General features: G+C 40.1%; 1 protein-coding gene across 3 annotated transcripts in view; it reads left to right on the forward strand.

Annotated features, from left to right (window-relative positions):
• Positions 1 to 12,406, forward strand: part of SYK (spleen associated tyrosine kinase) — an 87,864-nt gene extending 75,458 nt beyond the window's left edge. For all 3 annotated transcript variants that reach the window (XM_075931891.2, XM_075931890.2, XM_075931892.2), the window contains 7 exons: positions 1,890 to 1,983; positions 4,128 to 4,305; positions 5,568 to 5,777; positions 6,187 to 6,376; positions 8,209 to 8,349; positions 8,634 to 8,746; positions 11,793 to 12,406. In XM_075931891.2, coding sequence (XP_075788006.1) covers positions 1,890 to 1,983; positions 4,128 to 4,305; positions 5,568 to 5,777; positions 6,187 to 6,376; positions 8,209 to 8,349; positions 8,634 to 8,746; positions 11,793 to 11,865 — 999 coding nt within the window. In that variant the 3' untranslated portion in view covers positions 11,866 to 12,406. The remainder of the gene's footprint in view (positions 1 to 1,889; positions 1,984 to 4,127; positions 4,306 to 5,567; positions 5,778 to 6,186; positions 6,377 to 8,208; positions 8,350 to 8,633; positions 8,747 to 11,792) is intronic.
• Positions 12,407 to 18,917: the final 6,511 nt, after the last annotated feature.

An 18,917-nucleotide genomic window follows, 5' to 3' on the forward strand; every position in this document is an offset into this window, starting at 1 on the left:
ATGGAGGGCTGCTCAACTCCTTCCAATACTGTGCTTCCTAGTGCAGCAGTCTGGGAGCTGACCTCTTTGTGAAAACTGAGGCAAAAAAAGCATTGAGTACTTCAGCTTATTCCACATCATCTGTCACCAGGTTGCCTTTCCCATTCAATAGGGGTCCCACACTTTCCCCGACCATCTTCTTATTGCTAACATACCTGTAGAACCCTTCTCATCATCCTTCATATCCCTTGCTAGCTGCAACTCCAAGTGAACTATGGCCTTCCCGGTTATACCCCCGCATGTTCAAGCAATGTTTTTATACACCTCCCTAATCATATATCCAAGTTTGCACTTCCTCTAAGCTTCCCTTTTTGTGTTTAAGCTCACCAAAGTTTTCACTGTTAAGCCAAGCAGGTCACCTGCCACATTTGCTATTTCTTCTGCACTTTGGGATGTTCTGTTCCAGTGCCCTCAACAAGACTATTTTAAAATACAGCCAGCTCTCCTGGACTCCTTTCCCCAGCAGTTTAGCTTCCTAGAGATCCTGCCCATCAGTAACCTGAGAGAAATTAAAATCTGCTTTTTTGGAGTCCAGGTTCTGTATTCTGCTGCTCTGCTTTCTTCCTTTTGGCAGAATCCTGAACTCAGTCATCTCTTGGTCACTGGTGCCCAGGTTAATTCCTTGGGTCTGAAAGGACTAATTTGGCCCATGACCTGAAGTTAGGGTCAGAGAAAAGGGAAGGTAGTTTTACACCCTCTTTTTGGCTCCTCAATTCTGGAGGTAGCCAAAACCCAGCTTGACCCCTGCAATAGGTCAAAGAAGCCTCAAGAATGCTCTAATTTATGCTTGTTTGCATATGACTCTAAGGGGACAATCCAGCCACTTGGACAAACCAGAATGATACCATAGGGAAGATTATAGATCCACTCTGCCAGGGCAGTGGCATAAATGGACAATGGTGGCACTCCAGAGCTCAAGTTCACCCATTATTTGTTGTTTACGCTACAATTCTACATAGTCTATTTGCAAATAGAATAGCACAAAGGGGGCAGAGTAGGTCAGAGAATCTGGCCCATAATCTTTAATTGCCTAAGGCTAGGTCTACATTTACCCCGAGATTGACTCTGGGGAGATTGGTCTTCCAGGGTTTGATTTAGCGGTCTAGTAAAGGATCCACTAAATCAACCACTGATGCTACGCCCATCCCCACAGAATCACGAAGAGTAAGGGGAGTTGATGGTAGAGTTTTTCCCGTAAACCTCCCACAGCGGGGAAGCTGCAAAAATTTGATGTAAGGTACGTAGACTCATACCTGGAGTTGTGTATCTTAGGCTGACTTTCTTGTGTAGTGTAGATATGGTCTAAGAGTATTAAAGTCATCACTGCCTACTTTCGTTTTCCTCAAAATAGTGGAATAGGAGCCATTCTACAATATATGTACTGCCTATAGATATAGACAAATAGATCTATAGGTAGATAGATCTATATCTATATTTGTTCTCAAAGAATGTCTGTGTGGCCTGGATTTGCAGAGATTTAATTAGGAGATAAACAATTTTTTTTAAAGACCAAGGATTTCCAATGTTACACTAAAATCAGATTCGAAAATTGCATGTAAATTAAAATGACCACAGGATAAGATTTGTGCATGACCCATTGAAGTTAATTCTCTCAGAATCAATGCTCTGAATTATATGCAGTACCTTGTTATGCTTTAGCAGCATATGTTTTGTTCGGCCTGCATATTTACACAAGCAATAACCTGAAGGATGAGAGAAGCTTGGTTTGACTCCTTTCTTTCTCTCTACTTCTCCACCTTTATCTTTCATTATGCCTAACGCTCTGAAAAAATATTCATTCAAAGACACCATTTCTTAAGCAAACTGAAAATTCCATTTGTGTGCTGCAGTTATATCCATCGCATCGTCATCTGCCTGCAGATTCTGCATCTATTAATCCCTATGTGCTGCAGAGGACCAGAGCTCTAATGGGAGCTGATCAAGGTAGGAAGAGATATGTTATGTCAATACTAAAGCCTTTACCTCCTACTGCCGATAATTATCACCACCAAGCCCAGATATACAGATAAGGGTAAACTTGCTTTACTCAGCTGTATTTGTTTTCCACTGTGCAGTGGCTACTACTGCAACACCATGCACATGGCTCAAGTTTGGTAGTGGAGAACACTGTGGATCAGTGTCTGTAAAAGGAGGCCAGAAATTTGATTGAAGGATCCTTCCTTCTTCTCTCCCTTTCGCATGGAACCTTGACACAGAGTCTGAGGTTGTATTGAACCCCACTAAATACTCAGCTCTTTTCTTATGAGCAGAAAGACATTGATACTGCATCCTGGTCAGAGAAGTTGGTACAATATGAATAACTGCACATGGGGGATTTAGCTTATTTCTCCACCCGCCCTTTGGTCAGGAATAGCACAGGGCCCCGTGCTGGCATAATGCCCTTAAGAAGTCAGACAAATGATTTGGTTGTTGTCAACTTCTAAAATGTATGAATATTTCAATGCAGACACTTCAAACTATTTAAAATGGTTGCTACTTATGGGCTAGTCTCTACTACATGCATCCTTGGGCATGTTAGAGGGACAAAGCGGGGCTGTGCTGCCTCTGGACCCTGCAGGAAAGTTTGCCCAGCAGTGCTCCTGCACATCCCTACCGTACCAACCTGTACCACTTGAAAAAGAGTGCAGAATATCCCCTGCCCCCCAACACACCCATCTCTAAACTCTGAGACATCAGGTTGTAGAGGTGCAAGTGGGCACCCAACTTGGTTACCAGTATCTTCATCACCAGGCATGATGTAAGAGAAGGAAAGATCCTAACAACTTGGACTTTTGGAACAGGTCTGACAGTTAGTAAAACCTCATGTTCCTTTTAAGACAATAAAATTGGATCTGGAAATCATGCCAAGAGTAACCACAGAAGCTCATGGTGCTGGCTTTACCAGTCACTTTTTAGAATAGCACTGTGCTTTTAAGTTAATGGCTGTGGATATTTATGCTGAATGGAAAATGTAAGGGCATACAAAGAAGATGTCCCCATATAAGTGAGCTTTTCCCAAGATTACACAAATATGAGCACAGGTTAACACGTACAATAACACACAAAGCAGAGTGTGTCCACAAACACTGTCTTTGGAAGGCTTCACTTATATGTAATATTTTATTTATTTTTCAAGTATACAAGGCTGAAAAAATATTCCACAAGTGTCCTAACAAGGACAACTCAGGTAGTGATGACAAACATCACACTTTCCACTAGGGATGTTAAATTTAGCGTAATCAACTAATCAACTAGTTGATGGAATGTCCATCAACTAGTCGATTAGTTAATATGCAGAGGAACTGCAGAACGATTAGCACCCGCCTCCGGGAGCTAATACATTTAAAAGGCAGAGCCACAGCAGGGTTAAGAGCCAGCAAGCTCTTAATACATTTAAAAGGCTAGTGTGCAGCGGGGAGGGGGCAGGCAATGCAAGCCAGGACAGTGGATTCCCAGCTCACACTGGGTCCCTGATGCTGTGCTTCTGCTTTTTAAATGTATTAAGAGATGGCCAGCTCTTAATGCATTTAAAAAGCAGAGGTGTAGCTTTCTGGGACTGAGCACAAGCCGGGAATCAGCTGATTCCTAGCTTGTGCCCGGTCCCCACTGCCCTCTGCCTCCCCTTCCCACCACGGAGCCAGTGCTGGGGAGAACCTGCTTTTAAGTCAGCTCCACCCAGCACTGGCTCCTGCTCCACCCCCTCTTACTGCCTCTGATAGAGGCAACAAGGGGAAGCACCTAGTCAAGGGACTAGTCAACTATCCAATTATGTTTATTGGATAGTTGACTAGTCGCTTACATCCCTACTTTCTACTGCTGGTGGTAGTAGAAAGGAAAATTCACAGATAAAAAGTTGAAGTAGATCCCCATTCTGTCCCCCTATCACTTCCCAATGTGAGGAGTGCCCTGTGTATATGAAGCAAGCAGCAGCTGGGCTTTCTAAAAGCAAATATTCATACAGCTAAGTCAAAGGTCTAAGTGACAATTCTGGTTACCTACATTGTGGATACAGTAGTTGTAAAAGCAGGCATTGCCATGAGTAATGGACGTACTATAATTTGATAACTCGTTCATTGGTTGAAATGCAGGAGATCAGAGGGAGGCCTTGCCCATGGATACAGAAGTCTATGAAAGTCCATATGCAGATCCAGAGGAGATAAAGCCAAAAAATGTCTACCTAGACAGAGCAATGCTGAATCTGGAGGACGCAGAACTTGGCTCTGGTAACTTTGGTACGGTAAAGAAAGGGTTCTACAAAATGAAAAAGTAAGTTTTTTACTACCATTTTATTTAGTGTGACAAAATGATTTATATACAATGAATGAGTAACTGAAATTCTCACACATTTCTCCCTCTCTGTCCAAATAGAAAGCTTCATGTACTCACCAGCCATTATTTCAGCCCGTACAATGGAAAAGTGCCCAGTACAGCTATGTAGTTTCTATGAGGGGCTGTACATCGTGGTATTTTGTGGTCTCTAGCTTCCTCCCGTAGTGCATACGAGCCAGTCCCCTTAGTGCTCCCACTCCAGTCACTGCAGCCTCTCTATGGGAATTGACTGGTGAAGAGAATCCAGTGCGCACACTGTACAGCTTGGTGCATTTCAGTTTAAATAAGTATAGTGAACATCCATTTCAGTGCCTTAATGTGCACCTTCGGGAAGCTCCTTTAACACGGACGCATTTTGAGCATTACCCAATAGCTGCTTCACAGGAGGAGCGCTTCTTTGGAGTGGCTGGGGTCTCTGTGATCAAAGCGAGAAGAACAGCTCCTGTTTGTACTGATAAAAATGCAACCTCCCCAATTTTCATGAATTTTTATCCTGAAATATTAACAATGGTTCATTGAAACATGTGGACCGTATGTGTAAGAATGATCAGCTTTTAAATCTGGACATGTTTCTTGTCCTTAAGTGAGTCTTTCGTGGTTGGATCATGAGCAGTATTGAGCAATGCTGAACAGAGTCTTCATTCCATGTTCACTAATCTTGTTCCTTGGTGACAATTCACAGTTATCCAGACAATGACCTTGTGCTTTAAGTTACAGCAGCCTCCCCTGGCTGCCCTATCACCTACAATGTTGCATATCCCTGCCTTGCCCCCAGTACCCGCACCACCATACCAACATGCCCTATACAAGGACTTATTGAAGGCAGCCTTATTAGCGATCTTCTCTGTACCCACACCAGGGGAATTCTCCCCAGCCACAGAGAGAGCTTGCAGGGCTTGGAGTTCTTTACAAGACCCTTCTTTTGGGCATGTGCACATTTTTTCTATAATTCCTTCATTTCCATCTTACATTCAGCTGACTTCATCCATTGTAAGAGATACTTTTGTAGCACTTTTTGGCCTTTCAGTGCCAAAAAGAATTCAAAAGTCCTTAGTATGTCACCATTTCTAATCTTTCCTATAAGCCTAGAAGTATCAATGTTGGTGTAGACTTGAGAAATGTGTCTGCGTGCGTGTGTGTGTGCGTGCTCAACTTAAAATTTTTGTTACTAATCCCACAACTGAACTTATTTTTTATAGAGGTGCCAAGCCAGTAGCTGTAAAAATTCTTAAGAATGAAAACAATGACCCAGCTGTAAAGGATGAATTACTGCGAGAAGCAAACGTAATGCAGCAACTGGATAACCCATACATTGTCCGAATGATAGGCATATGTGAAGCTGAGTCTTGGATGTTAGTAATGGAGATGGCAGAACTTGGACCACTAAATAAATTTTTGCAGAAAAACCGGTATGTTGTCTTTGAGAATGTTTTATAAGGTTTTAGCACACACACACACAAATGAGATTAGTATTCACATTTTTTAAAGTTACCAATGAAAATGGGTTCTTTTTTTAAATCTACAGGGTGGGTGGAGGGGAGGGTACTGTAAGACTCTTCTGTACCAAAAATTTTCTGATGAGACTGCTATAGTTTCCAAACGTTCCACAATCACTGGCCTGTTTTGAGTATACAACTCTTATTTTTTGTTCAAGAGGCACTTCTGTCATCTATTTTAATCAAAGTTTATTAAAACATTAAATGAACAAGATGACCCATATGATGTGAGGAAGAACATTTAATGAATTTGTAATATAGCACCATTAAAAGTCATGAAAATGATCTACTGACTTCTTACAGACTCAATTATAACTTTCAGGCATGTCAAGGAAAAGAATATAACAGAGTTGGTGCATCAAGTTTCCATGGGGATGAAATATTTGGAGGAAAACAATTTTGTACACAGAGATTTAGCTGCAAGAAACGTATTGCTAGTTACCCAACATTATGCCAAAATTAGTGACTTTGGGCTTTCCAAAGCTCTTGCTTCTGATGAGAATTATTATAAGGTAAGATTAATGAAATGTATATGACTTTGACACTATTATGTTTTTATGGAATATTTTCAGCTGAAGTAGAGTTATTCTAAAAGTTGAAATACAGAACATTTTTGGTTATTTTGTTGTCTGCTAGTAGGTAATTAAAACAAAGGAATGGCCTTACTGAAATGGATAGAACTGGTTGGGGAAAAATTCCATGGAATTTTTTTACTCCTTCCATGGAGATTTATTTTTTTCATAGAAAAAGAAAGGGAGGTGGAGACTTTTCAGCCAAAAAGATTGTTTTGGAGCTAAAGGCAAAAACTTTTCAGATTTTAGTTTTTGATTAAAAGTCAAAGTTTTCCATGGAAAGCAGACACTTTCCTTGAAAAATGTGTTTAGTCAAATGCCCTATTTGCTGTTGGAAAATAGTTTCCTCTAAAAAAGTTTTGACTAGTCCTAGAAATTCACTCTAATACATATCAGTGTCATTCCACATTTTTGTATATTTTGCACTCAAACTCTTTCAACATCATCAACCAAAACTAAACCTAACGTTGTTCAGATTACTGAAATACAAGCAGATTGAATACAAACAGTTGGGTTAAATGATGGCTAAATAAATCCTTCTACTGAGGTATTGTTTAGTTCAACACCCAAAGGAAATGAAGTGTCTGCCAAATTTCATAAATATATAACAGCACTTGGGATTAAACAGAGATCTTTGAGTCTGCCATTAATTCCCTTAATTTATATTCCTATTTTGCTCCCTCTGTTCCTATCACAGGGTTTTATCCTTTTAAAGCTTGTCTATGTTATGTCCTGAAGAGCACAATATCTGGGGCAAATGTGTGATCTGCCTCCCCAGTGAGAGGTTCATTCTAGGATGAACCTGTGATACCAAATTCTCCCTATGCTTTTCACTGCTCTGACTTCCTTATCAAATTAAGGTGAATAACCAGATATGCCTGTGAGGCCTTGCAATTCAAATCATTCCTTGCCCTTGCCCTCTCATCCTCTACTTCCTACTCAATAGATTTATCATCATAGGTAAGTTAGAGGTCAACCTTCATGAAGGCATTTCTGATCAATGAGCAGTAGAATTAAGGAAAGTGTGAAGATACTCATTACCATTGGTGTTAGGGAGGGGCTCAAACAGCAGAAATATGTTTTTAATTAAAATTAAAATGTTTGGGATGAGCTTTTCAAGCCCACACTTTGCCTCAAGTGAAGAGGGGACCTTAAGTGAAAGTTGAGGACAAATGTATGTTCTTCTTTCCAACTGCAAAGCATAGTGGACTTTCATTGTCATGTTGCCTTGTGATAACTTGGTATTGCCACAGAAGAGTGTCAAGAAACAACTTAATCAGATTGCAACTCAGTATCAGTCTCCAAAGCTATCTGTTCTTTTGCTGTTTTGGGATAAAAAGAAATATTTTCTTGAGTCCAAGTCCTGCCTTGAAGGAAGTATGTGCCTTGGGTTACGTACTCATGTTGTACAAATGAGACATGATATGAAACCTTAATTTTTAAAAGTGTGACAAATTGATTGAATATTAAATAAAAGAACAATGTGCAGTAGATCTTATTAAAACATGACCAAATATCATTTGCAGGTAAATTTATCTTTTCTGTGGTATTCATGGCATTCCTATACTGTGAATAGAACAGTAACAATTCCATAGATGCCACTACAAAATGTCTCTTTTTATGGGAAACATGCCATCTATTTTATGGTTCTCTGTGTGTAAACAGTTTGATGGCATTGCTTTGCATTTTTTCAGTTCACATGGCATATTTGAATGTTGATGATATTTATAATTGTGTCCACTGCCTGCTTTTTCTTTGTGGCTCATTTTTAGGCACAAAGTCATGGAAAATGGCCAGTCAAGTGGTATGCTCCAGAATGTATGAACTTCTACAAATTTTCTAGCAAGAGTGATGTTTGGAGCTTTGGGGTTCTAATGTGGGAAGCTTTTTCCTATGGGCAAAAACCATATAAGGTATTTTTCTTCAATTCACGTTTTTCAAAGATAGTGAAAAGTAATTGTTTTACACATGTGTATCATGTGCATGCACACCTATCTACCTGATAGATATATTCTCCTACAACAAGTGATTGTCCCATGCTAGGGTAATCCCCAGCTACCCATTTGAGAAAGCTTGATGAAACAAATGGTTTGTGGTATGGCTCAGATGTTTGCTGTCTCTACCCCTCTCGTATATTTAAGGGCTAGTTTGGCTGATGTATTCTATCTGCAACTCAGGTTTTATCATTCTGCTTTAGGGAATGAAAGGAAGTGAGGTTGCACAGATGATTGAAAGAGGAGACCGAATGGAATCTCCCGAGGCTTGTCCATCTGAGATGTATGACTTGATGAAACTTTGTTGGACATATAAGTAAGTACAATGTGATATTTTATCTCCTGATCATAATATTTCTTATGTCTATATGTATAAAGAAAACAAGACATTTCAAAACATTTTCTTTCAGCTGATGTTTTAATTAGAAAAAATAAACTTCAAACTTCAGGCAGTCCATCATGCTTTCAAACCACAAGTTGCTGTGAAACTTATGCACTTGCTGTCTATCTACCAAATACAAAATTATCTGATTCCAAATGTGAGATTTTTCACACTTCTTAAGCAAAAATAAGGCCTAAAAATGTTCTGGACAATAAATAATTAAATACATAAAATAAAACAGGCTTTCATTAAAAATCAAAATTGTTCACAGGCAAATGTCACTTTTGATGATATTTTTAAAAGCTATTTTAGTTCCATTTCAATTTTTAAAAACAAAAAATTTCTCAGTATCAGGTATTTTTCCTCTTTCCCCAAAGCAATAGAAAATAATTGATGTCTACTTTTTCCCTTTCAAAATACCCTCAAATTTGGAAAAGTTATTAAGAGGCAAAAGGAACAAAAGCCTCTGACTTTAAGACTGAAGTTTTGAAAAGTTACAGAATGTCTGAGTTAGTTTCATTTTTCTGCTCCATAGCTTTATTCAGTTGAAATTTTGAAAATTTAAAGCACAAAAATCCACTCTAACTATAAAAACAATGAATAGTCCTGTGGCACCTTCGAGTCCAACAAAATATATAATATAATGGTCTTTTACTGTGCTAGGAAATAAATAGTTAATTTTTTATATTTGAAATATTTTTACTTTGGGAAACAATTTTTTTTAAATATATGTATTTTAGAACCTTGTAAAATGGAAACAACTAGCAACAGCTGCATAGTCTTTTGATGTCTTCAACTTTAAACTCAAATTGTCATTTAAATTTATGCTTTTCAAGCTTTAAAATAGCCAAGATGAGAAGATGGGTTCCCAAAGCAACTATTACAAATTCCTGCAAAACACTACAGAAATTGTATTGTAGGCATCACAGATACATTTGAAAAAAAGATAATCTTCCACATATGAAAGCAATGGGACAAGCTCTGCTTTCGCTTACATTGGTATGAATTGAGAGAAGTTCCTTTCAATTTATGTCAGTAAATAACTGAAAGCAGAATTCACTGGCTGGTATGTCATGGCGGGAACACAGTTCTCATGAGCACAGGGCTTCTAGAAATAACAAAAAAAAAACAAAATGGCTATATCTACACTAGCAGGTTCTTGCACAAGAACTCTTGCACAAGAACACGTCCACACTGCCGTGTGCTTTTGCACAAGAGCATCCATGGCAGTGTGGATGCTCTCTTGTGCAAGAAAGCTCTGATGGCCATTTTAGCCATAGGGCTTTCTTGCGTAAGAAACCCCTGCCAAACGTCCACACCACCCTCTTGTGCAAGAGAGCTTACGCTTGTTAGAAAAGAGCATAGTTCTTGCGCAAGAAGCCCTCTCTTACCATGCTTTACTGTAAATCTTCTTGTGCAAGAGCAGGCGGGCAGTGTGGACGCTCTGAGGAAGAACAGCCGTTCTTGAGCAAGAACCAACGAGTGTAGACATAGCAATGAGACTTACAGAAATATAGATTCTTTCTTATAATCAGCCTGACTCACTTCCCTGATTAATTCAATGAAAGCCATAAACACTTGAACACATCAGAATCACTTATATCAGGATTAATTACAAAGTCTTAAACACTCAACTATGATATAACCCAAAAAAGGTTCCCCATCCCAGATTTGAGGGCCACTGAGCCACAGAAAAATCAGTGAGAAGCAAAACAAAAAACAAAAAAATCCCCCAAATCCTGACTGTCATGGCCCCTAACTGAGGAGAAAGACACTCCCCACATGATCCTCCCACACCAGAGCCTAGGGTGGCCGGGGCTACTAGATTTTGTGTGCTCCAGCCCTGCAATGTGGCAATGGAGGGTCTGGAGCACCAATGCAGCCTCCCCGATGCTGACGGAGAGCCTTGGGAGCCACATCCAGCCCCCGGTCCTGAGGTTCCCCCCTCCCCCCAGACATAAATAATAAATTAATCATGAGAAGGCTGATTATTATATCCACAAATTAAGGCTGCGTCCACACTGGCATGATTTTGTGCAAATACTTTTAACGGAAAAGTTTTTCCGTTAAAAGTATTTGCGTAAGAGAGTATCTACACTGGCATGTGCCTTGTGCAAAAGATTTACTTTTGCACAAAAGCATCCGTGCCAGTGTAGATGCTTTCTTGCGCAAGAAAGCTCCGATGGCCATTTTAGCCACTGGGCTTTTTTGCGCAAGAAATTAACGTTGCTGTCTACACTGGCCCTCTTGCGCAAGAGGGCTTATCCCTGAGTGGGAGCATCAGAGTATTTGCGCAAGAACCACTGATTTTGTACATTACAAAGTCAGTATTCTTGCGCAAATACTCGCGGCCAGTGTAGACAGGCGGCAAGATTTTGCGCAAAAGCAGCCACTTTTGCGCAAAATCTTGCCAATGTAGACACAGCCTAAGTGTACTGGGGAAAATGCTAAGGACAGTACACTTGTGCCATATGAAGTAAACGAATCCTTGTATAATGCAAATTTCACAAAGACTTGTTCTTAATTTAATCAGGGGTCACCTGTGTTAACAGTGGATGCAAGAAAGGCATTTTAGCCATATATCCAAGGACCACTCCCAGAGGTGATGAAAAGCAATTCCAGGGCTGGGGTCATAGCTCTCATTGTGCGTCAGATGGCGTACTGTATGGACTATCTTCCATACCTTACAGCTGAAATAAATGAGGTAGAAGGTAAAAGGAAGCAGTTTTATTCTTTCAAGTACAAGTATACATGTGCAATATATTGCAATGTAGTGACGATGGGTTGGTTGATCTGGCTGTAGTTTAGTGTGACATTCACTGGTGTTCTTTCTGGTGATAACTGTAATAGTATAATTTGGGCCATTTACAAGAACCTTCAGTGAAGTCTAAAACTATAAGGAGATGGAACAGTGATTAAAAGGCCCTTCCTTTCACAACTTTCGAATGTCTATACACTCATCTTTTTCTTCCTTTTACAGGGTTGATAAACGACCAGGATTTTCTGCTGTTGAGCTCAGACTGCGAAATTATTATTATGACATTTCACAGTAACAATGTGGATACCATGGACCTCGTGCTCACTTTGGTCTGCTGCAAGCTCCCTTTTGACAATGACAGCCAAAAGTTTTAGCTTCGGAAAACATAATGAGTTCAGTTTGACAGCTTGAAAAAGCTTCAACAATGCCAAAGTTCAAAGTGAAGCCCTTTGTAAGAGTCGCCTTTGCTTGCTTTCAGTGCAATTTCTAACCCATAAATATCTTTTTAAAAAGCGGACATTGCTACACTGTGTGCAGCAAAGACAGCACAATAGAGCTTTAGAAGTCTACTAAATTAAGTTAATTTTACATGCTTCCTTCCTGGCTTTGGAGGGAGGGCATATGTATTGAATATTTTTTTCTCTCTCATCCTCTCATGCATATATTTGAATACAGAACCAGGATTTTTTCATTATTGGTGCTTGCCCTAAGAATTGCTCAGACATCTCCAAGAGTAGGTATATGATAAAGCTTTTTCCCACAGTGAGAGAAATGTATTAATTTTTGACAGCATATTTAGTTCTTAGGTTATACCCTAATGTACTCTATCTAGACCACTGAAATCCTCTCAAAATAAAGAGCCCTACATTCCCTGCAGGAACGCTAGTAGAAAGGAACCAGAATTTGTGAATCACTGACATGTGACAAGGAAGCACCCATTCCCCTCTGAATTCCCTCTCCCATCCCCCGCCCCCATACCTCTCCGTTTGTATTCAGAACTTCCCAGCTAACTAGGATATTGGTCGTATATGCAGAAGGAGTCCTTGGGACATACTCTTATGCCTCAGGTAATATTGTTCAGTATTAAAGCTATTGTCTGTGCCTACATTAGCTGAGGGAACATTGGTTTGCCAATGGGAGCACCTTCTTTTCTGTCTTACCTTTCTCTTCTTCCGCCATTGTCTTTATGGATATCACAGACTCCCTGACATTACATGCCAAACGGCCGCCACCACCATCTTTCACATTACTCCTCTTCCACATTACCCATCAATCCAACATCCAGAAGGGACAAGACATTTGAAATGCAACCAAATTTTTACTTCTCTATCTGCAGACTTCAGAGCCTACACCTCCACTCCTAATCGCTTCGCCCAAAGTGATGCATTCCACCTCAATTTCTTTATCTTTGTCCTCCCCACAATGTCAGAGTTTGTGCTAACTTTATAGCTTTCATCTTGCTTTAGAATGTAAGCCCTCAAGAAAAAGTCCCTATCTTTCTATTTGTTTGCAATGCACCAAACGATCTCTGGCACTGTATGAAGATAACAAATCATACCGTTCCTATCGTTGTTCCCTGTTGTATGCTTTTCTCCAATCTCATTTTAAATATTCCAAGTTTATCCAGATATTCAGCCTAAACATTCATTCCCTTTCTTAAATTACAGCTCCATAATCCAATACTGTTTTTGATCCCTGTGTGCTATATAATTCTTTGTGTTTATACCGTCCAAATATATGTAGACTATTCATATAAAACTAGCCAATTAGCCCATCATAAGACGGGATTTTCAGGTCTCTCCTCCACTTCGGTCTTCTCTCCTGAGCCTCCGGTCTCTTGCTCCATCTCTCTCTCTCTCTCTCTCTCCCCGTGCTGCATGGGGAGCGCGGAGCCCAAACAGCCGCTTGTGCCACTTGCTCCCACGCAGCGGCCTGGCTGAGCAGTGCAGAAATCAGCCGAGAGCCACGGCAGGAGACGAAGGGGGGTAGGGCGGAGACGTTTATGGCCAGGGGGCAGGGCCTGGAGCCGCTGTCACGCCAAATGTCACCACCCCACTTTCCTCCCCCTCCCGCTGTGGCACTTGCCTGACTTCTGCGCCACTCAGCTGGGCCGCCACAGGGGAACAAGCAGAGCAAGCGGCCGTTTGGGCCCCGCACTCCCCATGCAGCACGGGCCACTCAGAGGGAACAGCCAGCATTTCAGTGTTACAGACTCACAGACACTGGGCTATTATATATATGATAACTAATTCCCAAAATTAATGTATTGGCATGCACATAAATTGATGCACATTTTACTATTACAGGAAATATGGGTATTTAAAGGTACTGAAGAATAAGGTCTAAGGCTTGATATATTTATTTCTATGTCTGTTCAGAACATATGTATTTTTCCATGAAATTAACGGGGCATTTTTAAAATTAGTTTAGATATTATTCTCCTTTGGGAAAAAATAAATTAAACAATGCCAATGTTTCAAAAATATAAACATGGCAGATGTTACAGAAGTTTGGTTTCCCTTGTGAAATACTTGTAGGTACTGGAGATCTAATGTAAAATAATTTGTTTCTTTGTACTAAATTAGGGTATGTCTACACTACCCCGCTAGTTCGAACTAGGAGGGTAATGTAGGCATACCGCACTTGCAAATGAAGCCCGGGATTTGAATTTCCCGGGCTTCATTTGCATAAGCGGGGAGCCGCCATTTTTAAAACCCCGCTGGTTCGAACCCCGTGCAGCGCGGCTACACGGGACACGAACTAGGAAGCCTAGTTCGAACTACCTAGTTCGTGCCCCATGTAGCCGCGCTGCGCGGGGTTCGAACCAGCGGGGTTTTAAAAATGGCGGCTCCCCGCTTATGCAAATGAAGCCCGGGAAATTCAAATCCCGGGCTTCATTTGCAAGTGCGGTATGCCTACATTACCCTCCTAGTTCGAACTAGGATGGTAGTGTAGACATACTCTTAAAGATCAGTGGCCTACATTTTCAAAAGTGACTAATGATTTCAGTGCCTTAGTTTTGAGATGTGCAACTGAAGCCATTGTAAAGGTGTACCTCAGATTTAAAGACACTTCAAACCACCACCCACTTTGAAAATGTAGGCCAAGCGTGATCAGTGTATACATTGAAAAGCTACATATCTCAGCCTCAGTTTTTCTGCAGTGCTATTTGATTTTTGAGCATTCATTTTTGCCCAGACAAACTCCATATACAACAAGCCACATGTGAATGCAAACAGGATGTTAAGCAAGCACAAGTGATATTTGAGTATAAACCCAATCACCAAGCAAGTGCTAGGGTTACAATTCCAAATGCTCTCCATCCTTCTGAAAGCAAGGCTGAATGTGACCAAGTTGGGGAGCCCCAACCTCCTCCCTTTTCTTTTTAAAACCCTTTTTTAAAATGAAGGAACATCCTGATTAGTATTAATTTTATTGTTTATTTAGCTTTGCTATAAAAGCCTATAGTGTATGAATATGAACTTTTTTTGGCCTAAATGAATATATTGTTAAATTGAAAGTAAAATTTTGTAAAAGGTTTGGTTGTAATAAGAATCCTTTTTGAAAATATATGTGACTGTGATATAATTACGGTACGCTGTACTTACTGTTTTCTAGTCAAGATAGAGAATATATACTTGCCAGATTACTCTGATTGTCTGTTTATTTTGAGCCCTTACTCAGGCCTGGTCCATCAGGATTCTATGTGTGACCCACAAGATTCTTTGTTTACTCGTTGCTCACGTGCAGGGTTGACAGATTCCACAGGTTTCAGACCATGTCGATTTTTTCCTACCAGTATTACTAAAGTGACATGCATGTAAAGCAAGGGCATATGAAGCGAGGTGCGTGATTATTGCATACAACAGTAGCTGTGCACGCCTTCTGCATCCAATCAAAGTGCTGCTGTGGTTCAGTCATCACACTCTGCACATTGTAGGTACTCAAGCACAGTTACCAAAACTACCCTATCCCAGGAGAACGCCTTAGTTACGACAGACTTGTGGCCCACTGAGATGGAGGGCCACACATGAGGCCCACTCACTAAGCGTTAGCTGCACATTGCTGACTTAAATTGATTTAGATTGGCCTAACTCTGTCATACAGAGTACAAAATTTTGGCCCTGAGCAATGCAACTAACACCAACTGTGTATGCAGAGAGATTAATAGAGGAATGTTCCATGCATTTAGTTATTACCTCTCGAAGAGGTGGATTATATTGATGGGAAAGCATAATCTCTAAGATTATGATTTTTGTAAAACATTCGATATCATATCAGTTACCACTTGTTTTAAGTTATATTCTGCTCCCATTCACTTGTCTCCCCCTCCCATTGCTTACTTAAAGAAACTGAAGTACCAGTGTGTAGCTATGTTCTAAAAGGAGAAATATACCAAATTAAGGTGTGTTTTTTTAAATGGAGAAACAAAAATAATATTCATAAATTGCATCAATTAAAATAATTAAAGCTAGAACAAGTAACAGGTGCAGACTAAATGTCTGAAACTGTTTTTATTTTTAAAAGGTCAATGATATTCCTCAATCCATTTAGAATTATGCTGATGTGGCTGCAAGCAGCACATCTTGCCAGCAGATGTCAGTAATTGTATAGATGTAATGCTGTTAATACGCTCATTCTCTAAACACCTTATCTTTTATTTTTTATACTACCTTTAACTTAATTTTTATTTTTACTTTAGTTGCTTCCTTTTTTCTGGATATATAATCAGTGGTTTCTACCACCTCTGAAGTGCAACCAACCCTGCAATAAAACATGACAGCTGTTTAAAAGCACACAGTAACACACTGCACAGTTTAGAGCAGGCATGTCCAAAGTCCGGCCCGGGGGCCAATTGCGGCCCGTGTTCCGGTTTAATACGGCCCCACAGGTAATTTGGCAATATCTATCTTTTATGGCCCCCAACGAATCCATATGTATTGAGATGAATACATTGTAAAATCTCAGTTAATGTCAGTTGGTCTAAATCAGTTATAAATATATTTGGACACAACATGTATACTTGGTGTTATGTTCCTGTTCATATTTTTTGAACTTAAAAGTTGACAGACAACCTTTATTACCAATAATATGTAATGTACTTTACAATGTTCCTGACATATATTTCAGCTTCCTGGATTTTTTTTTCATCTGGCCTTCAGATATGAAAGGCAGAGTGATTTAACACCTGTTTAGATTTGTCATCCATGTGACGAAATGAAAAGTATGCCGTTTGCAATAAACTTTGCATAAAATAGTTAATTTGCATTTAATTTTAATGGTTCAAAGAATGTCAGGCAAAATGGTCGGCCCTCACGCATGTTCACTTCATCAAATCTGGCCCTCTTTGAAAAAAATTTGGGCACCCCTGGTTTAGAACAAGAAGATGAGAAGAATGTAATCAAATAAATGAGAGTGGAATTCTGAGCCTAGCTGAATGTAATTTCCTGCAATAAATTTTGTCTAAGAAAATGCACCTCTAATTCTTGCAAAAAATATCCTGGGATATTGTAATGACCACAGTGGAGAAAAGCACCTCAAAGAGTACCTTCAGAGGGATGCATGACCCGAACTAAATCAGCTGGAACAGAATTGTGGCCTGTCAGTCTAGGGTAACTTAGCTTCCCTCTAGGAACACAAATGAAAGCAACAATATTAAATAACATTCTATCGATTTAGTATAGTTATACAACAAATGCCCGTGTTTCCCTTGTGCCTTAGCGCTACCTATTAGTTGAGGTGAATAGCACCTTGACACTTTAACATACAAATATTAATATTCACTGAGCCTAGAAATGGCTTTTTTGAATGGATGAGAGAGAGGCACATTCACCATTCCCTTTCAGTACCCTCAGCATTTTTCAAAGAGCACCAAGTCTCTATGGTCTCTCAGAGCTCTCATTTTGGTGAGACTCCTTCACAGCCAGCAGGTGTAACTATAGAGATACCAAAGACTTCCCATCATAAGATTTCTTGTTATATTAAGATACGAGTAATTGGCTTCAATGGCAGCTTATGGCTGCACAAGAGAAAGACGGGGTACAAGACTGTCTCTGCCTGACACTGCTGCACAAAAGCCAGCCATAGTCATTCTGTCTCCTTGAGCTTCCCTCAGGGCCAAGGGAATGCAATGGAAAGGATTCAGCACTAGCCTCCCAGTGCTTCTGCCCAGCATGAGAGAGTGGGGAATGGGCAGCCGTGCAAGAGGGGTTACAATAGCTGCCTTTCCCTTTTCAAAACAAAGGTTGAAAAGCACAGCAAGTAATTTGGCAGACAGGCCAAAGCTACAATTTTAGGAGTGCAATTAACTCTTTGAATGCACATTTACAGGTATACCTGTAGACACTCTCTGCTGTGAGTATACATCCATGGTTTTCTTTTGCACATTTGGAATAAAATATGGCTGGTTTGTGCAATATGCCTTCTGGACAACAGCAATATCACTAAAACTATTACACTCGTGCTAAACCAGGAAAGCAATATCACTAAAACTATTACACTCGTGCTAAACTATTACGCTCGTGGAAAACCAGGAAAGGGAAACTTTTTAATTGTTCCCACTCTGTGTTTGAAGAGTTGGACCAAAAAAAAAATCCTTTCCCTTTCCTTTTTGCCAGCTTTTGTTTTGCAACTGCTTTTTAAAAATTGAACCTCAAGTGAACAGGACTGTGTTTTTTCTTCTTGTGTTTGCCAATTTTATCAAAGCCACCGAGATGCAGGGCAGTTCTAGCAAACTCATTTATTGTGCCTCTTCTGTATTTTCTAGAGAGACAAGCCAGAAACACTGCTGTCTGCAAAACAATGGCTATTATGTCTTGATTTTTTATTTATTGGAGAAGGACGACAAAGACAAGTAAGCATGGGTTATGAGAGAGAACAGTGAATTAAAGAAATGGTGCATGATTTAACTTTTCCCCGGTTGCCTTGCAGACAATGATTGTAAAATAGGGCACATGGACCATGCCTGGTGTTGGTCACAGCTGAGAATGACAACCTCAAGGTGGACTGATAAATACAGGCCAGTCACACCACTCATCTTACCCCTCACAAGATGATGGTTTCTTCTATAATTAGAGTTATCAAACCAGTAACAACATGAGCTTTTGTAGCAACACACTAGTTAAAAAGAAGCTAAAACACAGTCCCCTTCAGCAATCCAATCCTTACCACCACCAAAAGGCATCTGGTCTTTATGATGAGAGGTTGCTGAAAATCAGCTTCCTTGGCTATACATTTCTTCTAATCCCGGAGAATCAGTCTCTGCCCCAGGTCCAGGTAAACTCAGCTCTTATCCAAAAACTATGCTTGTAGCCAGACCTTAGCACCTAAAAACTAAAGGTTTAATAA

Source organism: Pelodiscus sinensis, chromosome 6 (genome assembly GCF_052426305.1).
Source record: "Pelodiscus sinensis isolate ZL-2025 chromosome 6, ASM5242630v1, whole genome shotgun sequence".
Taxonomy (NCBI): domain Eukaryota; kingdom Metazoa; phylum Chordata; order Testudines; family Trionychidae; genus Pelodiscus; species Pelodiscus sinensis.